The sequence below is a fragment of the Netta rufina genome (genome assembly GCF_964035555.1).
Source record: "Netta rufina genome assembly, chromosome: 3".
Taxonomy (NCBI): Eukaryota; Metazoa; Chordata; class Aves; order Anseriformes; family Anatidae; genus Netta; species Netta rufina.
In genome coordinates, this window is record NC_140125.1 from 35,821,791 (window position 1) to 35,839,092 (window position 17,302).

The following is a 17,302-nucleotide window of genomic DNA, read 5'->3' on the forward strand; positions in this document are numbered from 1 at the left end:
GCTATGGAAATAATATATGATAATAAAAAAATAATAAAATATATAACATTTGCAATAGTGTTACCTCTTTATATCTCAGTTTTATTGGGTGTCTAGTCTTGGACACCGAGATGCCTTTTTGGCACAACTCTGCTTTCCTACTATGTGTCTCCCAACCTCCATTCTGTTCTTTGGGTTCATTCTCCCACATCCTACAGGATATAACCTTACAAACCTGGGAATGATAGGCAAGGTGTGGTGTTGCTTCAGTTTGTTCCTGGGCTTACAAATTTAGCAGTCAATGTTTCTTTTATTAATATAGTGGTAATATTAAGTCCCCCAGAATGTATTACTTTCAAGATCATGTGATTATTCAAAAAAGGAAATTCTTTAAAGCTACATAACATGTAACTTTTTTAATTTTGTACAAAACTCTCCCCCGCTCCCCTAAGTTATTTGTTCAGTAGTGTTACCTGTCGGGTACTGCTGTTGGGGGCAAAGTGATTTAAAAATTGTCTTGTTAAATTAAACCAGTTTTTAGCTTCAGTGCTTTAACAACTGCATAAGTCTCTTGAAAAATAATAATTTATATCAAGTTGAAAAAGAAGGATAGATTTCTCTCCCACCCTTTTTAAAATAGCTTTTTTGCTGGTATCACTTCCAACAAATTAAGCTAACCTTCCAGTTGGAAGGGACGGGGGAGATGCATAAACATTGTTTCGGGGATAATTACACTCTTTGGGGAAATGATGTCCAATTACCGTGAGCAGTGCTGCAGCAGCATGTGTCACTGCATGAGCTAATCTTCTCTGTTGGTTAATCTGTGTGATTTTGCTGTTTTGCCTAATATCCCGTAGATACGTTTACCTTTTAAAGATATGTTAAAATCTATTCTTGTACTTCGTGCGGTACACAGACTTTATGTAGAAACCTGTATATAGGCTCACATGTACCATATTAGATGATACATCTTCAGCAGAGAACTTTTGCAGCGCCCTCATCTCTTAAGGCTACAAGGTGCTTTTAAGTTATGTTTGAAACTCTGTTGATTGGAATTTCAAATCAGCAAGAAAGGTAAAATTTCTTAGGAAGCACATGAAGAAGCCAAAGCATACAGCGTACAATTCTGTACAGGAGTAAGCCTTTGCCATTATTGAGGATACTTTTGAAGAATCTCTGTATAGATCTACACAAATTGTTTATTAAATAAAATTTGGAAATGGCCTAAGCTGCAAATTCTGGTGGTTTTGAGAGTTTGACCGGGGAATTAAATTTATAAATGCTGCCAGCATGCAGGTAAGATGGTTTTAAAGTTTTAGTAACTCTGGTGTTATGTGGTAGTATTGACTTCAAACAAATTGGAAAGGGATTGGTATGGTACGTAAGAGAGTCTTCGAATGCAATGAAAGTAAATGTCTAGCTTGAACAATTAAGATTGATAGTTGGTGGTAATCAGAGATTTCATCTTTTCATGCCAGCGGTTATATTTTTGTATCTGAATGGCTTGTATCTTTCTAGAAATGCAGAAATATACCTGTACATAAGTGGGGTTCGGTTTTCGTCAGTAAATGGATCTGCCATATTAAGTATATGACACGTACTGTATGGAAAAATCTAAATATGCTCTTTATTCTTACAACAGTAAGAATGTGAGGCAGTTATTAAAGGGTAATTGTGGGAGCATGTAACTACTTCTTAGGTAATATACAGCACGATCTTTCAAATAGGGACACCGTTAAATGTGTTTAAGCCACTTTGTAAATATGTAAGCTTCGTAAATATTTAATAATCTTACTTGGCATTTCCACCACTTCTCAAAACATGCTCACAAATAAGAAATCAGTTTTCCTTTAGCATCTTGCTGAACGTTTCATCAGTAAGATCAAGACCAGAATCTTGGTGGGGATGGGAAGAGTTTCCTTTCTATTATGTTGCTATTCGAGTAACAGGGATCATTAGATTTTCCTGTATGTTCTGTAACAGTATGGTGTTCTGCAGCAGTGTGTTAGAAGAGACCAGGACATCACGCCTGGCCAAGTATCTCCACTTGAGTATTCCCACCATGTGCTGTGCCTCTCTGGTGGTTTACGGTAGTCTGCTTAATGGGCATTTGTGCCATGGTCCAGAGAGAGTCTGACCACATTTTGTTGAGTTTACAAAGAGAAAAAATTAAAATTAAAATAAAAAAAAAAAAAAAACAGGGACCCTCCAGAATTACAATTTGATTTTGTGTTGTGGATTATCATGCCATTTTGTTTAATTGTTTCTGGTGCTTCATGTATTTTGCTGATATTTTAACAGTTTCCTACTTTCAGAATTTGAAGACAAAGTTATGAATTGAATTCAGGTTTCAGTTTAAATATTTTTCTTACCATCAATCCATATTCTAGTCTTGTCAGTGCTCTTGAATGTAAGAATGAGGAAAATGCAGTCTGGTTTTGGTATCACCCCTACCCAACAAATTAGGTTTGTTGTACTCTGGCAATCTTAGACTTCTTTGACTGATGTTTTTTTTGCATGTCCTATGCAAAAGATTCACCTACAGGGTTACAAGTAAAGCAGAGCTGATGCGCTCATGGCTTTAGCCATTGATGCTCTGGTGATGAAATGGAAGTGAATTTTTGATGATCAATCATGAAGTAGTTTCCGAGGTACCTAAAGGAACTTAAAGGTTTTGGTGCACTAAATAATGTTTTCCCAAGATGTTTGCATTAGTGGCCTGAGGTGTAGATGATTCATAGTCTACTTCTAACATCAGAAAACAATTGCAATTCTGTGAGATGTATTATTGCATTTACTAGATTGACATCTTCTGTGGTTGAAGTGGGAGTCTAGCATATTTTGGTTGATGACTACAGTAAACTAACTTTAGTTGGAAGATTGATTCCCTTTTCCAGTGCTCTTTTCCCTAGCAGAAAGTTATTTATTTTGCCTCTTAGCTATGGTGTGGTGAAAGAAGCATTTCTGCAATAAAATCCTTTAGGAGAAACAGCCCATATTTGATATCTTCCAATAATGAACTTAACAGTAAATATACTGCAAGAGCTCGTTAATCTAACTCTCCTTTATAACCATAAAAAGCAGACTTCTCAGGACACAAAGTTTCATCTCTAAATCTGGGTTGGTTTTAAGGATCAAAACAGAAGCAAATATATTGACCACCTGTCCCAGTGCACATGAGTTAATAATTTAACTGTTGTAAAAGCTGATGGTCCTGAGACTAGACAAGGCATTAGTGCACATGCAGACTGCAGAATGTCCACCCTGATGTCTAGACGAGAGAAGAAGCCAGGAATGAATAGAGCAGTTATAACTTAGTTGAAGAAATCCGCTCTAAACTAATGAAAAAATGTTCCAAACTACTGTTACTCAACTAGCTACCATGTAGCACTATTCAAATCCTCTAAATTCTAAATAAAACTTAATAAATAAATAAATAAATAAAAGTTCCAATCTTCAAAGTCACTTAGGCATTTGGTATAATGGGACTAAAGATCTGAAGTCTGGTTTAGAAATGAGGCTTTAGAAGATCCCTGTTGCTATTTTGAAAAGAATAAACTCCTTCATTAAGAACAGCTAATATATGCAAACCTGTCCTTAGTGATGTTGAAAATGCTTGGGTACTCTTTCATTTATTAGGTATTATCAGTTCTAGTTAGCTATTCATATTTAAATAGGTACATGAATAGCAGGTTTAGGTCATTTAGTTGCTGCAATTAGAAATATTTTTCCCTCAGACTGTAAATTAGCAGGATCAAAAACGAAAATCGCCTGTCATTCTTTGGGCAGTTATTGAAATTCTGTTCAGGAATAAGGAAATATTTGATGAACAGAAGAAATAAATAGCATGTTTCATCTGGAATGAATATAGTATACTGTACGGCTTTTCCTGTATGAGAACAGGTACTCTAAGAAGAACTGAAAGGTGTTTGATAAAGATATGACAAAGTAGAGAATAGATAATATTTTCTTGGGGGAAGCAAAGTAGAAAGGAACATCGTGAAGCTACTGTCGTCTAAAAAGGGCCAGGAGGCTTTGTAGAAGGTGAGGAGATGGTGCAGCTGAAAGTTTTTTATCAAAACTGATAAATCATCTTCTAAATGTATTTCCTTAATAGATTTGTTGAACTTGTCAAAAGGGTCTTACTGAAGCTGTGCAGGGGGTTGTGTATATATTCGGTATCTCCTTTAAATCACACTAAATAGCATTTCTACATGTGCTTGTTAACCAAGTGGAGAGGATCTGTAAAATAAATAAATAAATTATCAGGATTTGAAACCAGCCTTTACCTATTGGGGACTGAAATGACTTCAGCCCGATCCTTATCTGCAGGATTTCTTGCATCTGCTTCTGTCACATCCACTGCAGATAAGGTGATGGACTTAATCGATTTTTGAGCTGATCCAGTCAGGTGTTGATGTGTTCTTGTGCCTACAGTGGACACTGGTTCAGTAATTTGAAATCTTATTTCAAAAATAATGAAGGGAAGCCTTCGGTCCTTGCTTTCTGTAAGAGAGAATTGAGTGAAAATGCCTATTCAGCATTGAAACCAGAGTCTGAGGACATTTTCATTTTGACAATCAAACCTTGAATTTCTGGCACCTCACGGAAGATATTCATCACGTTTCAGTGTGGTATGACCAGATTGAGATTGAAGTAGAGGCAATGATGACAAGGAGAGAGTGTTATCTCAATTCAGTCTGCATCACATCTGTATTCCTGAACTTGCATGTACCGATACAGAAAACTTGTCTTTTTTGCTTTGTTTCTAGAACTGGGTTTCAAAATCAGATAATAGACATGTATTTTTGTAGCTGGTGCTATTGAAACAAAGAGCAAAGATGAATCAATTTTTCTTCAGTTGTTTTTTTTTTTTTTTTTTGAACATAATTCTGTGTGTGATACTTTGTCCTTTTCCATTTTCATAACAATGGTATTAACATAAAGGTAACCTGTTGTTCTCTCATACAATTGATGTTTTGTAGTTCAGGAGCTTGAAATATTTTGCATACGCATGTATACAACAAACACTCACAGCTATATGCATATACTCTGTCATTCACTCATTTTTATTCTTTTCCATCTCTCAAATGTCACCACTTTGTGGCTTTAATGTCTTTTGAGCATTCAAGGAGAGGCAGTAATGTAAAGCATTCAGTGGGAGGCAGTGTGATGTTCTTTGCACCCATTATTCAGGCAAGCTATTGCAGCATAGGCAATAGCATACCTCATTTCATGTACAGTGGGCTACGTAAACCCTCTGGCTGTGCAAGTCTTCTCGCTACTTTATCATCCTAATACTACTTATCACATTCATCTTAGAGGTAAGGAATTTGAGACAATTTCTGTACTGCTCTAAAGTCAAAAAGCTGATTTTCTTTGTAGACTAGAAGGAGGTGGCTGCTGGAGATGACCTCCTGGATAACTAGGCAATGTTGACTAGCTTTAGACAGAGAGACAGTAACCTACATCTTCTCAGCTACAGAGCAAGATGATGTGGCATGACGTGTCCCTGTGTCAAATGCCTGAGGACTTCCTCTTAAATATAAGAGGATGGCAAAAAAACCACATTAGTGTGACTTGGGCTTTGAATTGTGTTGATAAATATGCAAGAAAATGCAGTAAATAATTAGATATTTATTAATGCCATGTCAGGAACGTAAGTAAAAACTTGATTTTTGAGAACCGAGTGATGCCTCGGTAGGCAGTACCTCCCTTCTGATTCAGGTAAGATCCTGCCACTTTCTTCAAGTCCTTAACTTTGTGTTTTGTTTTTTTTTCTTTCCCCTTTCCATGGTAGGTTATGTGTTCTGTATGTTACATCGCCTGCCTGAACAACATGACTGCACATTTGACCACATGGGACGTGGGCGTGAGGAAGCCATTATGAAAATGGTGAAACTGGATCGGAAAGTAGGAAGATCTTGCCAACGCATCGGCGAAGGATGTTCCTGAGTGCAAGACTGCAACCAAATGCTGTTCTCTTAGTTCACTAATGTTAGCCTTATTTAGGACAAAGTCAGCCAGACACCTTGTACTAGGCAAGTTTCAGACTACAGCCAATCAGTTTCCTTTCTTTAGCCAACCGTCCTGGTACTGTAGTTTAGGGGATGATGGTGGTTGAAATTGATTTCTGGCTGGTTACTAAGGTGCCTGCTAGCCACCGTATAAAATTAAAACATGAAGAAATATTATTTTTTGAGCATGGCTAGTGGATTTAAACAAAACGAGAAAAATCCAAAGGCTTCTGTTATTGCTGGAGTCACTGTAAAAGCCTTACGCTGGAAACATTCCAGCTGCAGAGTTAAAACAAATAGTTGTGTAGAAGCTGGTGTAAAAGTTTGCTATGCACATGGCTTTCAGACAAACTGTTTAATGTGCAGCCTTTCACCTCTTCACTTCTAGTTAATCCTGAGGAGGTGAAATACTACTAAGAGCAGCAACTGCTGCTGCTTAAGCCCAGAAGACCTGACTGGTCACTCGTGCCTTCATCGCGTGTGGCTTTTGAGTTAGGCAGTGTCACCAGCATCAGGGATTCTGTTGGGGTAGGAACATCTTTCTGGTTCTTCCCAGGAAGCCAAAAAGAAAGGGGGACAGAGATTCTTATGAAAAATTTTTATATCTATCTTACTATAAGGAACCTATCAGGGTTTTTTTGTTTTATGTTTTTTTTTCTTCTCGGTTAAATTATGATCTCACTTTAAAGCCAACTCCATCCCAGAGCAGTAAATGGTGCATACATTTTACATGGCATCCACAGAGATTCTGAGTCGTGTGAAGATTGCACATACATTGAGCAGTGCAGCCGTTCCCACCGGCCGAAACCTGATTGGCTCTCGTTTGCCTTTTGCTAAGTGCAGGTATCTGATAATTGATCAAATAAGGCTAATTCACAGCACAGTAGCCATGGCTGGATTCTACAGACTGACTTTCTGTAGCTAGACTTATATATTGGGGAAAAAAAAAAAGGACATTTTGTAGCAAACGGAATTCAGTAACAGTATTGGGGAACAACCGGTGAAACACCCTGTGTCAGATTGAGTTTGTATTCCTCGCTTCCAGAGTGTCAATGAGATAATCAAATGGGCTTCGTCAGCCCTGTTTCTATGCAGCTGAACGCTCTCATGAAAATCTCTGCCCGCATCTATTGCAAAGCAAGTATAGCAAGTGAACGTGAGAAGCATTACGTGGAGTAGGATGTTTTGGCTCTGTTTAGACCTATGGTTCCGTATTACGGTATGTCGCATTGAGCTGAGCTGAGCTGAACTGAATTGCACCGGTCTCGTCAGTTTGTGAACAAAAAAAAAAGCAAAAATAATATTCAGCATGTCTCCTGCTGCACACAGGGTTACACAAGTAAAAAGGATTTGTACTCACGTGGCCCAGCTAAATCCCGAGTGAATTTCTCAGTCCATTGGTAAGGTATTAACAATCAGGTAAATGTGTAAGAAAACCTGAGGGAGGAAAAGATTTTGTCTCATCTTGAATACTGGGCAGACAGAAAACATCAGAGAGGTGCAGTAACAAGTCACTTGAAAAACCCCAGTGTTTTGGGAGAAGGTTTGTATGAGTCATCCTCCATTCTACTTGTCGCAGGTAACTAACTCCTTATCGGCCAAATCATATTATTACACTGGTAGAAGCATTTAACAAGGAGAACTAATTCCAAAACCAACAACGAACAACAACAACAAACCACATCTCCACACACATTCAGCATCTGACTGTATTAGCATAAATTAACCACGAATCAGAAGTGTCCCATCAGTAGAAAACACAAGCTATCCAAAAGGCAAGAGTTTTTTTAATTTTTATTATTATTATTGTTATTATTCAAGAATATGAAACCAGCAGCAAAATCGTCTGTAATGTGTTGCATTTTCAGGAAATGGTCCTGTTGAAAGGGACTGTCCAAGGATATTATTTACATTTGCCGTGAAGAATTTATAAAAGCATGGATTTCAGCTGCTGCTGTGAAACGCACTTTCTTTTCCTACAAAACCCTACTCATAACATTTGATGGGCATTCTGATTGATACACAAGACTTTTCTGCATTAATACTGAAGATGCTATTTTGTTCCTCCTTAATATTCTCTTTAAGCTTGTTACAAGTGCACAGATGGTTTCAAGGTGGCTCTTGTGAGAACACTACTTAAAAGTTCATGTGAATTATGGACAATGTTCACTTTAAACAAACAAGTTGGGGACGGGGTTGTTCCTTTGCAGTATCTGTTCTGTGAAGTTTGTTAAACGTAAAGAAAGCTTAAGTTCTTGTATCTTAAAAGAAGATCTTATTTAACCCTTTTGTGTTCTAGATTTACTTACACATGTAGCCTAGAGCTCAGTTTTAGTTTAACATTGTGAAAATATTAAAAGAATCTTGTAACTTTATTCTTTTTCCTCCTGCTAAAAAATTAAACCAATCAGATTAAAGTTTGAATTCCTTTCTGCCTATTCCAACAGGTCTTGCTATTTTGCACCATTTCTGCTGCAAGCTCATGTAATAAATACGAATGGGGAAAATGCCAATGTTAGACCAATGACTTAGAGCTGAATTTACAGTTGGTGGAGGATGAACAGGATTTTCTGCCGGATTAAAAGGGGAGGACGGCGTTTTTGCTGCGTTCAAGTTTATTGATTTATTTTGTAAGCAAATCTGGCTAAATCTACTGTAGCCTGAGTATTGGTCAGCTTAATCATGAGGTCAGATACAGCAATCAAATGAACAAGTTGTTCTTGCTCTTATCAAGTCAAATCTATACAGTGCACTGTGTGATTGGCATGGAAGTTTTAAAACATCCTACATGTTCTTTCATACATTTTGGCAACTTCTGCACCTACAGTAGCTGTATTCCAAATCATAGTGGGCTGTATTCGCAATGGGTAACTAGAGGAGTAGCAATAGTTTCTTAATCATTTAGAAGCTAGACGCTCAAAGGTAATAACAACGGAATGTATTAAAGAAAGAACAGCAAGGTGATTATTTACAGCAAGTCTTAAAGTTGTTTGGAATTGAAATTCTTCCTCATTTATGAAACATGTACCCCCCTTATTTCCTCTCAAATTAATATGGTACTTTCAGTTATAAATTTGTGTGATTCTTGAACATGGCTGGGAGATAGAAAAGGTAAGTTGTGTAAGACAGCTCTACATGTTTTGTCAAGTTCCCAACCTGTAGCTGGCTGCAAGCCAAGGCTTTGAGGAAAAGTAAGAATTGTCCATTGAGTGTGCTACACTGGAGTCTGTCCTTGGTTGCACCTGGTTTCTGTTTTGAAGCAGTTCAGCGTCTTGAGTGAGAGGTGATGTAACTGAAATGCGAGAACGGGAGCTCCTCTGCAGTAATGCACAGGCAACACCCTGACGGAGCCCTAGTGCAATTGTAGCAGTCCCAAAGTAACTTTAACTGCTTTTCATCTACTTCACGGAACGTGATTAATAGGTTCAAACCTTGAATTTTGCATGACTGCCTTCTTTTGGAACATCTGTAATCCACTGGCCTCTCGAATACACCATCCTGTTTATATTTAACTTTGTGCTCATTGTGTTCATGCCGCAATCAATGCAGTTCCTTCTGTGACTGTGCTACAGCTTGTGTGTAAGTCTCTGAAGGGTAAAGGCATGTTTTTTAATCTTACGCTGACTCTTTCAGTGCAGAGACTCACCAAGGAAGAAAACTGATATTAATGGTGTCACTAAAAATACAGGTTTTACAACAGCCTTAAAAAATGCATCAGTGGAATAATCAGCAGCACCCATGCTCGTAGTGATGCGTACGCAGTTAAGTGCCCAGACAAATGAATTGACATTTTCTTTGTCGTATTGTAGTTACTGCAATTGTCAGTCATCAGTGGAACAGCAAAGAGAAAGTCTAATTGAAGTAATTCCTTAATGTCACAATGAGATTACAGCCAATTTGTGCTGGAAATAATTTTGTATGCTCCTGGGTACTTTAAAACCTAGAAAACAAATGGAACTGTTTTAGGCAATGCTACTTAAAAAGATCTGTATTTATTGGCACCAGATGTTTATTTCATCACTCAAATACCTGGTTCTAATTCTGCTCACAAAATAAAAGTAATGTATGCATTGAGCAGTGGTTCAACGTGAAAGCTGACGTGGCAGGAGCTGCTGTATAAAGATACAGTTTTAGTGCAACCAGGTCACAAACTTACAGGTGAGTGAGAGCATGCGTCTGTTTACATTTTATTGCAAAGGAGCACACTGGAAAAAAACAGTGTTTAGATTAAAATACTCAAAAATATTCACAAGGCATGTTTTACATGCTGGACTTGTGCAACAATAGGTTTTATAGCTCACTATTAGCAGCTTTTCCAGGAAAGCAAACAATAATGATGCTGGAAAGAGCCACTCTTAAATAACAGGTCTCAAAGACAGCAGTTACGAGGACATATTTTTCTGTCTCTCCTACTCTTTATTCACTTTTCACTGAGGCGTTCAGCATGTGCAGCTGGTCATTTGGAAGTAGTCGTGCTTGAACGTTGCTCTTCCTGGATTCTCGGCTTTGGTCCTTTTGCAAGCCCCTGTGCAGTACTTCAAGCAGATTGAAATCTGGATGTTGGGTTGTAAAAGTAGTGAAGTACATGAGGAGGTTTTCACAGTGACAGGCGATTTTGTCTCCATTAAGTTTCAGTTAATTGATGTGACTGACTTGTTAGGATGTCAGGTTTCTTCAAACCATCCTTTGAAGGGGGCAGGACACAACCACAGCTCACGCGCTACTTCTGTTTTATTGCTCGCATCCACTTTCCTGTAAACTCTGCGTGCGTCACCTTCCAGGCCGAAGCTGAGTCAGGAGGAAAGAAGGCACAAAAGGAGGAGGCAGAGGCTGCTAAGCGACTGGTGCTTACTGATCACATCCACCTGCCTCTTAAGTCAGCTCAGATCATAAAATGGTGAAGAGACAAATAATTACTTGCCAAACCGTACTAACCATCTTGAGTTGGTACTGCAGTACACTGTTTTGCTTCCTCTTTGTGAATATATCACGTTAGAGTCCAATTCCACAACATATGTTATATGCAAAGAAATGAAACAGGACTGTCATAATTAGAAAACATTTTTGATGGATTATTTATTTAAACTATGTATTTTGCTACAGGACCTTCCTATTTTGCAATATGTTGCTATTTTCTGTGAAAGAAAACAAGCAGAGCTTTGTAAGACTAACAGTAAACAATTTCAATACGTGCTGCTGAAGCATTCAGAAAAGATTACTGAAATTACAAATAGTTTTCAAAAATGACTGCATCCTCTAGCAAGGGTTTTGTTCTGCAGCTAGTAGCACGTGTTAATGGCAAGGGTTTAACCAAAAGCAGACGGTTCCTTCTGCTAGGGTTGTGCAAAGCTAACAGCATGCAATAGGATGCTTTGCGTTAATAGCTTGTGGCACAGTACAGTGACTGTAAGTAATGAGAATAAAATTATAGAGACCTACTCCAGTCTGTTGGCTCTCCCTTTAAGCAAGAGGACAGAAGCTGGTGCCCACAGTTTCCTGCTTGCTCAGTCCATTTTATTCTCTTCTGAGTTGCAGATGCCTCCTTCCTTCTCTCTTCCAGCTCTGCTCAGGGAGGATGGGAGACCACAGTCTAACTAGAGTACTAAGTACTTCAACGATTAAAAAGAAAAGAATTGACATCTCTGAAACTGAAGTGTTGAAGAGAAGCCATCCTCTGTATCTGAGATGCAGCACCAGAAGGACATCTCTTCTGGTTGCTCAGAACACTTGGCAGTGTTCTTTTTTCATTTCTCTTAATGTGTTCAGGGTCTGTTTGAAGTAAAGTAGCAATCTTTTTTGATTGCTACTAAAAAAAGGCATGTCATTGTATCATCTTTTGAAAGGAAGTTCTGCATGATCAGCACTTCTGCATTAAGAAAACCAACTGAGAGATTCATTGTTAACTCCTGAAGTGCTTGGTCTCAGCTCTACTTTTCAAAGAAGCAAAGACAAGTTCATTCTTAACTCCAGCAATGGCTTGGTTTTTAGTTATATATATATATTTTTTTCTTATGTAAATTATATGACACTTACTTTACACTCCTAGAAGCTGTCAGTAGATCTGTTTCTGGAGACCTGCTAGGACATACTGCAGTCAGCAGCATGAGCTGAAGGCTATGAGCTCCAGGAACAAGCTAAATTTTGAGTTAGCCTCTGTTGGCTGGCACCACTGGTCTTGTCTACATTAATGTTTTAAAATGATGAGTAGCTAAAAATGTTTAAGTAAGTCACACATGAGTCACGCTCCTTTGGATAGTCTGCCCCATGCTCAACCACCTGAGGTTCCCCCTTCATTACCCTCCACCCTAAATAGATTTAGGTACTCATCGGTGAAGCAGCAATTAGTTACAGAAGTCTATAGCTGTCTTCGAGTCACACCGCTCACCCATTGTTTTCTCTTTCTCACTGTTTGGCCTCAGGTCTTGCCAGAAGTCATAGTTCCAAGCAGGTATTTCCATACACCAGCACGCGCGCACACAAATCTGCTGGCAAGTCAAATTATGTTTCTGGGCTAAAACACCCACGCACGTATAATCAGTCCTTCTGGGCCAACGTAGCAGGTCCCAGTGTCTGAATTTGCCTGCGTAGTAGTAGCTGGCATTCCAGCATTATCACTTACTGTAGCCTCAGCCCTGGAAGCACTGTTACGCTCATTTGCAGTGCCATTAAAAATCCACCAACCCCAAACAGCTGAGAAGGCTGAGGGGATGCCAAGAGCTGCAGAAGTGGGCATGCTGCTGGGTTACAGGCATTACTCAGGGGTTTGTCTCATGCTGTTCCTGGCACTAGGGGCACAGGCTGCTGTGACAGGAGGGTGTGTAGGGGGGCTGAGAGTGTGCACATGTAGGTATAGGATCAGACTGGTGCTGCTGACCTTATTCCAGCTGCTACCTCAACAGCCACGCTTCACCTCTGTTTGAGGCAGCCACTCCTGCAAAATTCAGTCCTTAGTGGGAGCAGGGAAATACCTGCTCTTTGACACTTTGTTCCAGGTACTCCATCAGCCTCTGTTCTGGCACCCACCCAGGTCCTCATTTCTCTGCTCCCTGGCTTCTGTGTTCACCGTGATTTCCACAGACGTGCTGCAGCCTCCCTTTGCAGACTCTCCCTCATCAACTGCAACGCTCAGCCGTGTCCCCCAAACTGCTATATTCAAAGAGTCCACGTGAAGACAACATAACAGCAGAGATGATCGCTTCTGGAGGTATCAAGGCATGTATTGCCGGGAGCTGTTGCTGGCTGTAATGAAAATGTTTTTAAGCATTAAGTGAGTGCTGCTGTTTACTATACAAAATTCCTAGAGCTGTCTCTTAACACTGTAAAGCTGAGTTGTGTTTCAAATGTGTATTTCCAGTTCCTCAGTGCTCTTAACTTTCTCTGTGGGCTTTGTCAATACAAGGACTCTGGAGGCTAGCTTGGTGCTACAGCCACAGCAGACACACAAGTGGTGTTTCAGAGTTACCTCCGCAGGTACTGACAGCCCATCCAGCCCAAGCCTCCAAGCATCTTTTTTGTCATTTTGTTCTGCCTGTTGTTATCCCAACGTTGTTATTCTGCAGACAAAACATATAGCTTGCACTCATTTTCCAAGCAACACTCCAGGTCTATCAGGCGGATATAGAATTACAGCCACATGGTTGATACCGTGGGTTTGTTTGGTTTCTTTACATCAAGCTTCCCAAAAACAATTCCCGGCTGCCACAGCTACTGGAACAGGCTGACTTGATTGATGTAGAAACCACGGGGCACGCGGACCAAGTCCAAAGCATTATGTAAATCAGAACCAGCTCCTTGCCTGTGCCCATCTCAGCCTGGTGATGAAGGCAAAGCCAATCACGCTGCCTTGGCTGCATCCATGCACGAGCTGCCCCAGCCCCACTCCTGCAGTGGAGCTCTGCGCTCTCACACCAGGCCCTGCAAGACCTCAGGACTCACCAAACTGAGCAGCCAGGCATTCCTGAAGTGATCAAGTTGTGTATCGTACCTGCTCTTTCTAATCACATTTGTCATGCAAAACAATAAAATTGTTTATAAAGAGACAAAATCTATTAAAGCCAGTGCTGGTCTGTGCTTGGATGGCTTGTTCCTACCAGCCTTTGCCCCTAGCAGGAAGGCAGGGACGAGAGGAGCAGCCTGTGGCACCCACACCACTCACGGGGATGGAAACACCTGCATGCAGCCCACAGGGCAGGGAGGTTAAGGCAGCACCAGCAGCCCGACCCTTGCTGTCCTTATTTTTATGGCTTTCTTGCTGTAATTCTAATTTAAAAAAAAAAAAAAAAAAAGTTTGAGAGGGCTTAACTGTGAGCTACTGTTTGTGGGTACTGCCTAACACCATCACCAAATAACTGCTGCTCCAGAGACTATGAGAAGATGGAAGAATTAGCCCTAGAATGGCTAATTTTTACCCTCTGTTTTTAAAGCACATAAATAAGCGTTTGGGACTAGGACACTCCCAGGACAGGCTCACTCACATACCCAAGCATTACTTATCTCAGAGATGACAGGCTGTGCAACCTTCACCTGCAGACAGCTCAGCAATTTGTTCATGTAACTCAGCAAGGATAGAGAAGTGGTACTCAGCTCTGAAGTATCCGTTTATCCCAAGCTCATTTAAGTGTGGAAGCCACCTCTGATAAGGAGGCAGAGTCCAAGCTCCCCACACACAAGAACCACGCTCCACTAGTGCATTTGTGCACACTGAATGTGGCAAACCAGAAAAGAGCTGGCATCCCCAGTGGGATCAGCACACAGGTTGCACCCCCTTGCAACATCATCCCCCCAGGCAAGTGGCAGCTGAGCACAGCCAAAGGGGATGTGTGACTTGGAGGGGAATATCCTCTTGGTATGTAATGAGGGCAACGTTTGGCTGCTTTTTAGGGTTAGCACTCACCAGCCCCCCTTGGAAACCAGGCTGTGGGCAGAACTTGATTCCAGGAGCTGACGATGCCCACCTCATCACCATGGGCACAGAGCTTGCAGAATCAGCAGATCTCTCCGCCACATTGCATTCTGTGTGCTCAGGACGAGCCCTGGGCCCCGTTATTTCACAGGTCACACCTGGCCAGTCCAAGCACAGGATGGTGCTGTGCAGTGCCTGATGTAGGGCCCGACACAGGACACAATTTAACTGCTCCGGGCTGAGCTAACGCTTTGGCTCAGTACCCAATTTTCACAAGACATGGAAAACAGACGTGTAAGATTAGTAAAAGGACGCAACGCTAGCCAGGGTGACTGTGCACTACACCAACTTCTTACAATTTAAGTTTCCTAAGCCTAGCTGAAGTTCCATTCTCTTTCTCGCACTAAGATGCTGTTCGATTTCATTTGGGATGTTGCAGATGTGGCTGTTTCCTCCTGAGGCATTTGCCCTTTGGGAAGGGGATCAGAGCATGCAATCCTATTTGTAAAGCACCAAAATACACGTAAAAAGTGTTAAATACAGACTATTGAGAGGTCATCTGTCAGTGTTAACTTCAGAATTTCATAAAGAACCTTTTCTGTCAGAAATAAGCTGCCCGCACGTAGGAGAAAGGGTCACACATTTATTTTACCCAGTATAAGTAAAGCCAGTATGTGGCTCCTGGAAGGGAACATGAACAAAGTAAACCCAGGAGCTGAAGGTCAGGGTTTAAAGGAATTTCCTTTCATTTAAGTTTTAGCAGCCTTGAAAGCAGAAATTCTCCTCCAGCTCCCATGGCTACCTCCTCCCCAGGCCAGGTCCTTGGCAGCGGCCCGGTTTCACGTCTATATTTATCTAGTGATTGATGGATGTTTATCGAGCTGCAGCATTTAGGGCTGAGAAGTGAAGCTGAGAAGTAAGGGATGTATCAAAGGAGTATGAAGACCTAGGTATCTGGCTGAAATGAAACTTGCTTCCAGATAAATCAGCAGCTCCTACTTTCCGACCATTATGATTCCTTCCCTTTCCATTGGTATTTTAAAAAACCTCTCTGGAAATGCTGCAACATCAGGGAAATTGCACAAAGGCTTGTAAATTTCTGGGCTGCTAGCGAAAGCTTCAAGAAAAACACCCCACCACTGCTTTCAGATGAGCACAACAGGTACACCAAGAAGCTCCCAATCTCTGAACCAAAACACGTTCTAGTTTGTCAGGCTCTAAAATAAGCCTAAAGAGAAAAAAAAAACAGAGCAGTCAACATCAAAGCCACCAAAAGCTGAGGTTTTCCACTCATTGCTTTGTCCTTGTGGAAAAAGAGAGGATCTCTGACTTTTCTGCTGGAGACTCCCCGCCCATGTCTCTGCTCTCTCTTCCCTCCACAAGGTTTTCCTAACTGCTAACAGCTATTTTATTTTATTTTTTCCTCTGACGGAAGTACAGGGTTCTTCTCCTTCCCCAGGGCTTCACCTGAGCGCAGCTACAGCAGGATAAGAGGGCAGCTCTCCCCTGCTGCTCCTCTGCTACAGCACACAGCGCTTAAAACAAACTGGACAGAGCAAGCAGCTATTCCCTGGGTTACACAGAGCCATCCAGCTGGTGCTGTCTGCATGTAATAAAGAAACAAAACCAAGAATTGTCCTAGCACAGCTCAGCTGATGGGCCCCAATTCTGCAGTACTACAGCACATCCAAGACAATGAATTTCCTTCATCCAAGGGTAAGCAAAAAGCAAACTGAACAGAAGACCTGGGAATGAGAGCCAGCTAAGTCTAATTCAAAGGGTGTTAAACTTTCATTTTTGTTGCAGATTTGGTGCACCCACAACGGCTCTATGAGATGCCTCTGTGGTGTCTCTGTGCACTCACAACAGCTTCTCCTGCCATGGGATGTAAGCAGGACACGGCCGGACAGGAATCAGAGGGAGATGATTTGTGCCACAGCTCCAGGGGGGTTGTTTCATTTTAAAATGAGATGTGTGAACCTGTAATCAAAATGTTTTTGATTTACTCCCTTTGTAGTGCTTCCCTTCCCAGCTACCAGCTCGCTTCATACCTGTAAGCTTTGCAAACGCTCACGAGTGCTGGATGAAATGGCTGCGCCAGCAGCTGTGGGGCCGCTCGCTGCTCACGGACACATCCAATTAGTTAGCACGGGGCTGGCCTCAGCGCCTAATTTGTTTCATCTCTGTCTCCTCCGATACATGGCTGCTGAGATCAGAATGCCAGCAACAGGCTCTACAAGCCAATCAATGATGCCAGGCACTGAACCCTGCAGGTGAAGCTGTAAGAAATGCCTTTTGAACCGCAAAAATAGATTTCTGGGGGTAATCACAGCTGTGCTGCACCCCTCTACCTCCACCTCTCCACCAACCAAAGATTGGGCGAGGCTGCTTTTCTCTCATTTGG

At 41.1% G+C, this 17,302-nt stretch overlaps 1 protein-coding gene across 1 annotated transcript in view; it reads left to right on the plus strand.

Annotated features, from left to right (window-relative positions):
- Positions 1 to 8,434, plus strand: part of ZFAND3 (zinc finger AN1-type containing 3) — a 133,184-nt gene extending 124,750 nt beyond the window's left edge. The window contains exon 7 of the mRNA XM_084284729.1: positions 5,780 to 8,434. Coding sequence (XP_084140855.1) covers positions 5,780 to 5,934 — 155 coding nt within the window. The 3' untranslated portion in view covers positions 5,935 to 8,434. The remainder of the gene's footprint in view (positions 1 to 5,779) is intronic.
- Positions 8,435 to 17,302: the final 8,868 nt, after the last annotated feature.